Genomic DNA, 10669 nt, shown 5'->3' with positions numbered 1-10669 from the left:
CCACCACTTTGGGCAAACTTGCCGGTTTACTGCTTCTTCTTCTTCTTTTTTTTTTTTTTTTTTTCCCTTCCGAGTGGGAAGCTTCTCAGTTGCCATTCAACATTTTAAAGCACAAGCCGCTCTGCCGTGAAAGCGCCTGAGCCACACTTCTCTGAAAGACACAGGAGGGAATACACAATTGCAGATTTCACCCACCGTGGCGGTGCAGATCACAGGAAACAACTGACTGATATCATTTTATTTGCAAATAGAACTCTGTATTTTTGTTATTTTTTTTTTTTTTAGCCGCGTCGCGGATCTTTTCCCCTCCCCTTTGCCATTCCGCTTATATGGATGTAATTCAGAATCTGTGTTAATTCACGTGGGGGATCCAGTTACATCTTGTTCCGCTCTGGGTCTATTTACGAGAGACCAATAATCGCCTTTGGACACATAGTTTTGTTGCTAACCTTTGAACTGAAAGGATCAAGTTCAGATCTGGTTACCTGCATTGGGACGGGAAGGAAGAGGAGAGAGAGAGAGAGAGAGAGAGAGGAGAGAGAGGAGAGACTGCAATCTCATTTGTGAATCGCTCTCAGTGCTGCAGATCCAGATTGCTATAACACATGCAGTGCAAATGCAGGTAAGGCACACACACAAACTGCGGATGCAAAAACAAACTTGGGACTGTTGTGTGTGTATGCTCATATCTCCAGCCTTGCAAATTCTGGGCAAACGGCTTCTGCAGTTTCTGTATCGTTGCTTTGTGACTAATGACCTTGCGCAGAGTTGTTAAAAAAAAATCCTCTCCGGAGAAAGAGCTGAACATTTTAGGCGATCTCTGAAGATGGATTTGGGTGCTTTTCTGCCAACCAGAGGGGATATTCTGTGGACTGCTCTGTAATACACGGGGTTCTTCTCCTATCAGCTGTGCGGCTACCGACATTGTTGGGATTTTTATTTTTTTTCTTTACATTTTTATTTTTTAAAATAACTGCCCATTGCTAAGAGGATTTGGAGTTTTCCCGGACACAAGCCCTTTGAATAAAGCGAATCACATTTTTTTTTTCCCCGTGTGTGCAGAGAGGGGGAAGAATAAAGCTAATGCCTCGGTCGTAAACGGCTGAGAGAGAGGGAGAGAGAGAGAGAAAAGAGAGGGAGAGTGTGTGAATTGTAGTTAACTCTAGTGTCGAAGAAGACGACCTGGGGGGCTTCGAATCGCTCAGTGCTTCTCCTGCTTTTATTGCAAACCTTGCAAAGTGATTACAGTAACATCAGAGAGGAGGAGGAGAAGGGGGAGGAGGAGGAAAATCCCATCCTATCTACCGAGATGAATCTTTAAAAAGCAAAATACACTGTCCCGTGAACTGTGAGTACATCGCAACTGGAAGGCAGGGAGAGCAGCAAAGGAGCCAGCAGCAGGGTTTTGACCACCAATTGCACCAGCCATGAGACAATAAGTTCCCAGGAACAGAAGGATTTTGTAATTGATCACCCGGACGCTCAGCCGCTCTGTTGGCTTCTCAGGGGAGTTTACTGGGGGGCAGGTGGGAGTGAGACGAGGGGGGGGGGGGGGTCGGTGCGAGGAAGATGAGGAAGATGCGGACTCTCCTTGGCTTTGTGCATTGCTGCTGCTGCTGCTTCTGCTTCTTGCTCCTCCTGCCTCCGCCGCTCTGGGTCAGCCTGGCAGCGGCCAAGCAGCTCCTGAGGTACCGGCTGGCCGAGGAGGGACCCGCCGACATCCGCATCGGCAACGTGGCTTCCGACCTGGGAATCGTGACGGGCTCCGGAGAGGTGACATTCAGCCTGGAATCGGGCTCCGACTATCTCAAGATCGATAACATGACCGGGGAGCTGAGCACCACGGAGCGGCGCATCGACCGCGAGAAGCTGCCGCAGTGCCAGATGATCTTCGACGAGAACGAGTGCTTCCTGGACTTCGAGGTGTCGGTCATCGGCCCCTCGCAGAGCTGGGTGGACCTCTTCGAGGGCCGGGTCATCATCCTGGACATCAACGACAACACCCCCACCTTCCCGTCCCCTGTCCTCACGCTGACCGTGGAGGAGAACCGGCCCGTGGGGACCCTCTACCTGCTCCCCACCGCCACCGACAGGGACTTCGGCCGCAACGGCATCGAGCGCTACGAGCTGCTGCAGGAGCCCGGCGGGGACGGCGGCCGCCGCGCTGGCGGGGGCGGCGGCGGCGGCGGCGGCGGCGGCGGGGGAGGCTCGGCCTCGGCGGCCTCCGAGAGCGCCCTCTACCCCGGCGGCAGCAAGCGGCGGCAGGAGGCGGACGCGGCGGCGCGGAGCAGCGTCTTCGAGCTGCAGGTGGCCGACACCCTCGACGGGGAGAAGCAGCCGCAGCTGATCGTCAAAGGGGCGCTGGACCGGGAGCAGCGGGACTCCTACGAGCTCAGTCTCCGCGTGCGGGACGGCGGCGACCCGGCGCGCTCCTCGCAGGCTATCCTGAGGGTGCTCATCACCGACGTGAACGACAACAGCCCCCGCTTCGAAAAGAGCGTCTACGAGGCAGACCTGGCGGAGAACAGCAGCCCCGGCACCCCCATCCTGCAGCTGCGAGCCGCCGACCTGGACGTGGGGGTGAACGGGCAGATCGAGTACGTCTTCGGGGCGGCCACCGAGTCCGTCAGGCGCCTGCTGCGGCTGGATGAGACCTCTGGCTGGCTCAGCGTCTTGCACCGCATCGACCGGGAGGAGGTGAACCAGCTTCGCTTCACCGTCATGGCCCGAGATCGGGGCCAGCCCCCCAAGACAGACAAGGCCACGGTCGTGCTGAACATCCGTGATGAGAATGACAATGTGCCCACCATCGACATCCGGAAAATTGGGCGCATCCCACTCCGGGATGGGGTGGCTAGTGTGGCCGAGGACGTGCTGGTGGATACCCCCATCGCCCTGGTGCAGGTGTCGGACCGGGACCAAGGTGAAAACGGCGTGGTGACCTGCACCGTGGTGGGCGACGTGCCCTTCCAGCTCAAGCCGGCCAGCGAGGGTGAAGGGGAGCCACAGAACAAGCGCAAGTATTTCCTCCACACCTCAGCCCCTCTGGACTATGAGGCTGTCCGTGACTACAACGTGGTGATTGTGGCTGTGGACTCGGGCAGCCCCAGCTTGTCCAGCAACAACTCCTTGCTGGTGCGGGTCGGGGACACTAACGACAACCCTCCCGTGTTCAGCCAGGCCGTGCTGGAGGTCTCCTTCCCAGAGAACAACTTGCCTGGCGAGAGGGTGGCCACAGTGGTCGCCACGGATGCAGACAGTGGCAAGAATGCTGAGCTCACCTACTCCCTGGAGGCCTCACCCCTCTCCTCAGAGTCGCCAGGCGGCATCTTCAGCATCGACCCTGACTCCGGGGACGTGTCGGTGCAGGCGGTGCTGGACCGTGAGCAACGTGACACCTATGAGTTCCAGGTAACGGCCCGGGACAAGGGGGTCCCATCGCTGCAGGGCTCCACCACAGTGGTGGTGCGGGTGGCAGATCGCAACGACAATGAGCCACGCTTCATGCAGGATGTGTTCACTTTTTACGTGAAGGAGAACCTGCAGCCCAACAGCCCCGTGGGCATGGTGACTGTGATGGACTTCGACAAGGGCCGCAATGCTGAGCTCAGCCTCTCCATCCAGCCCGGTGATCACGACCAGGCAACTGGTATCTTCTCCATCGAGAACGACACCGGAACCATTTTTTCCACCGTCTCTTTCGACCGTGAGCAACAGACCAGCTACACTTTTAAGGTGAAGGCAGTGGATGGAGGTGAGCCACCACGGTCTGCCACTGCCACGGTGTCCCTCTTTGTGATGGACGAGAATGACAACGCACCCACTGTCACCTTCCCCAGCAACAGCTCCTACACCGTGCTGCCACCCTCCAGCAACATGCGCACCGTGGTGGCCACGGTGGTTGCCACTGATGCTGACACTGGTCTCAATGCTGACCTCAACTACAGCATCGTCGGGGGCAACCCCTTCAAGCTCTTCGAGATTGACCCGGCCAGCGGTGTGGTGTCACTGGTGGGCAAGCTGGCCCCCAAGCACTATGGCCTGCATCGCCTCGTGGTACAGGTGAATGACAGTGGGCAGCCACCCCAGTCCACCACTGCCCTGCTCCATGTCTTTGTCAACGAGAGCCTGTCCAATGCCACCGTGGTGGAGGGCCAGGTGGCCCGCAGCCTCCACACTCCCCTGGCCCAGGACATTGCTGGCGACCCCAGCTACGAGCTGAGCAAGCAGCGGCTTAGCATAGTCATCGGCGTGGTGGCTGGCATCATGACCGTCATCCTCCTCATCCTGGTGGTGGTCATGGCCCGCTACTGCCGCTCCAAGAGCAAACACGGCTACGAGGCTGGCAAGAAGGACCACGAGGATTTCTTCACCCCGCAGCAGCACGACAAGGCCAAGAAGCCCAAAAAGGACAAGAAAGGCAAGAAGGGCAAGCAGCCCCTCTACAGCAGCATCGTCACCGTCGAGGCTTCCAAGCCCAACGGGCAGCGCTACGACAGCGTCAACGAGAAGCTCTCGGACAGCCCCGGTATGGGGCGGTACCGCTCGGTCAACGGTGGCCCGGGCAGCCCCGACCTGGCCAGGCACTACAAGTCGAGCTCGCCGCTGCCCACGGTCCAGCTGCACCCGCAGTCCCCCACTGCCGGCAAAAAGCACCAGGCCGTGCAGGACCTGCCCCCGGCCAACACCTTCGTGGGCGCCGGCGACAACATCTCCATCGGGTCGGACCACTGCTCTGAGTACAGCTGCCAGGCCGGCAGCAAGTACAGCAAGCAGGTAAGAGCGCTGCGCCCTGCGCAACCCCCGACGCTCACACCCGCACCCCCCCCCCCCCACACCCCCCGCGGGGGAGGGAGCGGCGATGCCCGCCTCCCCCCGCCTCCCACACCGGCACAAGCAGGCACCACCGTCAGCTTCAATGACCCGTTCAGCCTGGCATCCCCCCCCCCCTTCCCCCCCCCCGCCCCGCAGGTAGTCAGGTGCCCAGAGCAACACACAGCACGCAGCAAGGAGAGTCAGAGATCTTTATTATTATCATTTTTTTATCGTTCCCTCCGCTTTTCACACCCGGCAGCCAACCAGCCCGACGGTGCAGCCGCCTCGACGGGGGCGGCGGGACCGCCCCGTCGAGGCGGCGGGCACGACGCCCCCCCGCCCCTTCCCCCGGCAGGCGCAACGGCAGCCGGGCGGGGGGCGGGCCGGGGACGCGGTCGCCAGCCCAGACAGCGAGCTGTGAGGCAACCTGAGGTGCCTTTATCAGCCGCCCGCCCGCGGGCCAATGCCGGCGGTTGCGGGGGGGAGAATCAGGACACACACCCCGCCCCGTTCCCCCGGCGGAGCCGCGGTCCCTCCGTCCGCCCCCGCGGTCCTGCCGTCCTCCCCCCGCCCCCGGCTCCGCCTTCCGCGGCCGATCCCGTTCGCCCCCCCCCGCCGTGCTGCTTTCCCAGCCTTAGAGGCAGCGGGCTCCGGCCGAGGGGGAAAGTTTGGCCTCGGCAGCCAGGTGTTTTGGGGGAAGGGGCGGGGGGGGCGGGAGGGACTGTTGCCGGCCTGACCCTTCCTAAAGCTGTGGGTGAGAGAGGGTTTGCAGCCGCCGCGCCGAAGCGCTCGTGGCTGCAATTACCGGGTCGTTCATTAGGACCAAAATGCTTAAATAATCTAGAAAGCCTGTCTGCGGTTTAATTTACACCCCAGAGATCGCACTGGTTGCTCTGAATGCGCACGTTAGCGGCCTTAGAATCGCACACCAGTATGTTTTCAGTGCCTTCCTCCCTCACAACTTCCCCCCCCCCCGCCCTTGCATATCACATGAAATTCATTCATTCAAGTTGAGAGGCCCTAATTTGCCAGCCCAGCTGCTGCAGAGCTCCGTCTGCGGAGCGCGGCTGCCGTGAGACCTCGCAGGGCGAGGTGTGACACGAGGGACCGGCTCTGATCTGGGCTGTGGTGGCGGAGATCGGTTCAGCGCAGCTCCAAAAGCCTAAAACCGGCGATGGCAGGGACTTCTTGACAATCCTTGAAACAAAATAAGGGTAGCACAGAGAAGGATCAAGCTCCTAAGTGAAAGCATCTGTTTTGTTTATTTTATAAGACACATATGTAGCCTGAACAGAGGTCACTCTGCTTTCGGGGAGTGCTTTTTGGGTGATAGTACAACGAGATACTTCACACCTGGTGATTTCCATTACATCTTTTCATGTAAGATAATATTCTTAATGTTTCCTTAGCTACAGTGCATGTTACACAAGAATCTAGAGATAAATGAACGCTGATTCATGTAAATACAGAGCCAAGTCTGGAACAGGGAAATTCTGACTAGTTTGACAAAAATGCTTTCTTTTCAACTTATTAACATGCAAATATGGTACACTATGACTTTTTTTTTATACTTTGAAACTAGTCTGCTAGTCTACTACAATTGAAGGTTTACAGTGTGTTGCCAGTATTTGCATTCTGCTCAGAAATACTTAAAATACTGTATAAGAAAATGAATAATATGAGCCACTCAGTCTTCCAGATCACAAAAAAAAAAAAAAAGTGTGATAGATGTACTATCTGCCAGTGGTTTTGTGTATGTTGTTTTACAAGTCATACAGATTTATAGAACGTTTGACACGGTAGTTTCTGGGTGATACATTTCATTAACTGTCCCTGGAGAGTACATTACAATTTCAGTTTGAAAATAGTCTGTATAAAATACAAACTACTAAGAAAGTTCCTAAACTTCCATCTACTAAGACTTATTAAGCCATAGTGGATTATGCCTTTTTGGTGAACACTGGAATAACAAAGTAGCAGTGGCACATATGCTAATCAGATACTACTTCTTTCTTGCTGCTGCAGTTCATCTAAACATGTGAATTATAAACTGTCAAAGTGTAATTTATTTTCAGTGTAAAAGAACGACTTGCACGCTAACTGTAGGAATGGTAAAGGACACCACCATACAACTGACTATTTTTCTTGATAAAAAAACCTGATTTAGGATTACATTAAAAAAAAAAAAATTTAAATTACTTCACATTTTTCAAGGATATATTTTGGTATACGTTATAAGGCTTCTTAGTAGAAGAAAATGGCTTTATTACGCTTTTACTTGCAACAGTCAAACCGAAAGAAGCACACGTGGAATTGCTCCAGTATTTATCTAGTTTGTTACAAAACCAATTTCTCAGCCCCGATAGTTTTTCTGTGCTAAATACTTAAGTTTGTTATGAAGGTTAGTTTACCTGAGGAGTTTATAGCCTATGTTCTAGTGCCTTGTCTGTTTTATTTTTAAATATGTAGAAAGTATTTGCACGGTTGTAAAACGGGCACGGAAGTTAAGGAAAGCGTCCAAGAAAACAGTGAAGATAGTGCTAAATAACAAACTTTAAAGGAGATATTATTAGGCACAAAACTTCCGTTACCGCTTTCCTATGAGTACTTGCCAGCTTGTTGCTGAGGGACGTTTATATAGTTTTGTTCACGCTTTTGCATAATAGTGGGGACATTAAGACGTATTTGCATAAGCAATAAGTAGACTTCTCACCTCTCAAACACTGCCAGCGCAGCATTTCCCGGTTTCTCAGGCAAAACACGTGAGGATTTTTAACACCCAAACCACGTGGAGCTCGTTCAGCCCGGTCTTTAGAGAGAAATGTGAAGCAGTTGCAGATAAAGGGTTCTGATGTGGTGTGTATCAGATTATTTTGTGTATCAGATAGAACCAGTGGCATAGTGACGTGCCCATGCTGGGGAGACTGGTTGAAATCCCTGAGGCTGCCTTTATTTACTCATTGGCACTTCCCTTTGTTCTAAGGAGATATTAGAAGGTGTATAAAGTTTTAAAACAAATAAGTGGACACAGCAGAAGGCACCTGCTCTGAGTTACTGGAGATGAGAGCAATACTCATTTCCCCTTAGTGTAATTAGAATTGGTAATTGATACTTTCGTATATCTACAACATAGCAGTCAGGAAATAAAGCCTCTACTTAGGTGACCGACTGGTGTACCCTAGTGAATGCAAGTTGTTTTCATCAGGATTATTTGATACTTCCTTTTTAAGGTAATGCATTGGATTTCTTATATGAGTTCCCAAGTACACCTCGTTTGACACAGTGCTGTATAGGAGAACTTCAGTGGAGAAAAACAATCAATTTCTAACTCTCCTCCTTCTTGACATCGCGTGTGTTATACAGAGTTTAAGTTCTGCGTTCAGTAGACTTCTGACACTTCACCGTCCCTTTTTCAGAAGATCTTTCACAAGTTTTACTCCTGTTTGTGTCTTATTTGGCATGATGCTACTCTGAAATATTCTTTTAGCTTCCCTTTTATCCATTCTCGCCTATTCAGTCAAGCACTAACATCTACTTAACGGCAAACAAATGTTTAAATCACGTAGTATTCCGTAGCTCTTAATCACTTGCCAAAAGTTAAAGCTGTACAGAAGTGTTTTGCTGAATGGGAACGAGTTTAAGCAAGTGTTTTCCTGGATCACAGATTTAAAATCTGAACCCTCCAGGTGCTGCACGTTGCCTGTGAGGAGCCTGGATGCTGCGAGCTTCCAGCAAAGACAGCCAAAGATAAGGAAAGCTCAGTGTTTAAGAGGAATAATTCACAGCTTGGAGGGTTGCATCCTTAATCATGATTCTAATCGTAGATATTAATTATAAATAATTGTTTATTTTCTAATGTCAGTTACAGATATATCTTTATATTATATGCTTGCTTTTCCCTTTTGTTTCACGGTGCAAAATAGTGGTATATGAGCAGGTTTATTTCGCTGAAAGTTTTAATCACGAATATGAGATTAACACGTTAACAGCCACTGTTTGAAGAACAGGCCTTTTAAACCTTGTTTATATGTTTACATTTTTTGGTCATCATATTCTCTTGGATTTTTTTTTTTTTCTACTCAACCAACAACGATTATTGACTATTTAAAACACTGCAATTGTGGTGGTGGTATTTTGGTGGTTTTTTTTGTTTGTTTGATTTGTTTAGGTTTTTTTTTATTTAATTTTAAGAGGTATTGGTCACCATTGGGAGAATTAGCAGAACCACTACAGGAATTTCTGAGCAGCATTATTTCTTTGCTTGGGGTATTGGCTTTCTGGCAATTCTGTAATCCTTTATGGATTACCCCTGTGCCTTTTCTCATTGGAAATGTACTGTTTAGTGAAGAGAAATGTTTATCATACCAGAGTGTGCTGACACACTAATCAAAACTAGATGAATTTCCTGTAAAGTCTTATTTCCAGGAAAGCAAAATACACAGAAATTAATTTTTGAAAACATTCTTTGTACGGCAGCCAGTTAATTTGTTTCACAGCATTTCAAACATTAATCAGCCTGTTGCAATGTAGAAGCATTTTGACTAGTTGGTTATCATGTATGTGAATTGTATCTATACACTAAATGGGTCCATTTCATCATAAATCTACACATATAACCAGCAGCCTTAATAGGATCCAAAATTCACCCATGAAGGGGGCAATCAGTTTAATCACGCAGAAAAGCTTTTTTTCTTGCCTATGTACAGACACACACATACATACAGGGGCTTATCTCAAAGACTGCTTTTTATAATCACAAAGCAACTCTTGAGTAAAGCTTTTCACAACTTTCAGCTAAGCAAATGTATAATAATAATCGTAAACATAACAATGTTATGGTAGCACTAAGTGCATTGTAGAGAAAAAAAATGGGAACGTTGTCATTAAGTGTAAACGTTTACATTGGCGTCTTCTTTTAGACGTTTAATTTTAATACTGTTTGGTGCAAAGTGTACAGAAGTATAGTTCAATTTTCTGTTCTCAATTTGCATTATATTAAATACTTCACAATTAGTTTTTAAAAGTGACCCACATTTGACATTCAGTAACAAATTATGATGAAAGAGGGGCTAATTAAACATGAAATAGATGGATTGTTGATGCTTTAATTATCTATATTTAACACAAAGTGTTCCACTGATAAGTGCAGCCTTTATTTTTTTTCCTCTTCGGTAAAGTCATCTTGTACAGTGCGCAGATGACTAAGTTACCACTGAATCATTCTGTGCTCCCAGGAGATGGAGAGAGCCAAAAGGGACAGGATCTGAGTAAAGGAGGATTCATGCTCTGAATAAGTAAAGAACTGTACTATTATAGGCAAGGGGGTAGCAAGAAGCATCTTTAAAAGGATTGAATGTGATATATCAACTCAGACAGCTCTCCGGCATTGTACATACCGATACGAACCTGGGTTCTAACCCTGGTTAGCAGTTCGACGGTTGCCGTGTCAGTCGTTGTGCTGTAGCAGTGTATTTCTGAGTGTTTCTTTTTCTTTCTCTCTCTCTCTTTTCTTTTTTCTTTTCTTTTCTTTTCTTTTATTTTATTTTTGTAATGTTTAGCTGCTTTGTTTTCCGGTATTTGGGATGTTTGCTGGTTTGAGCAACTGTCAGCTGTGTTTCAGAGAAATACCTGTCCTGCAGCTTCAGGCACATTTTCCTTTAAGGATTTTCTTTCAAAAGTTTTAGAAGGTTTATACAGTTAGTGAGCTGCTGGGCTACTTTGAGATGTAAAACTTATTGAATTGGTTTTGCGTTAAAATAGAAAAGAAAATGAACAGACTTCATAAGTAGTTAGCATTATGCTTATGAGTCAATTAACTAAATCCTTCACAAGCGCTGTGAACTCTTCACTATAT

At 49.5% G+C, this 10669-nt stretch overlaps 1 protein-coding gene across 1 annotated transcript in view; it reads left to right on the top strand.

The window, feature by feature from the left end:
- The first annotated feature begins 1578 nt into the window (after nt 1–1578).
- PCDH7 (protocadherin 7) overlaps nt 1579–10669 on the top strand; it is a 283362-nt gene continuing 274271 nt past the window's right edge. The window contains exon 1 of the mRNA XM_054203005.1: nt 1579–4776. Within this exon, the coding sequence (XP_054058980.1) occupies nt 1579–4776 (3198 nt within the window). The remainder of the gene's footprint in view (nt 4777–10669) is intronic.

This window comes from Rissa tridactyla, chromosome 5 (assembly GCF_028500815.1).
Source record: "Rissa tridactyla isolate bRisTri1 chromosome 5, bRisTri1.patW.cur.20221130, whole genome shotgun sequence".
Lineage (NCBI taxonomy): Eukaryota > Metazoa > Chordata > Aves > Charadriiformes > Laridae > Rissa > Rissa tridactyla.
Note: the sequence above shows the minus strand (reverse complement) of the source record. Positions and strands in the feature narration are given on the sequence as shown.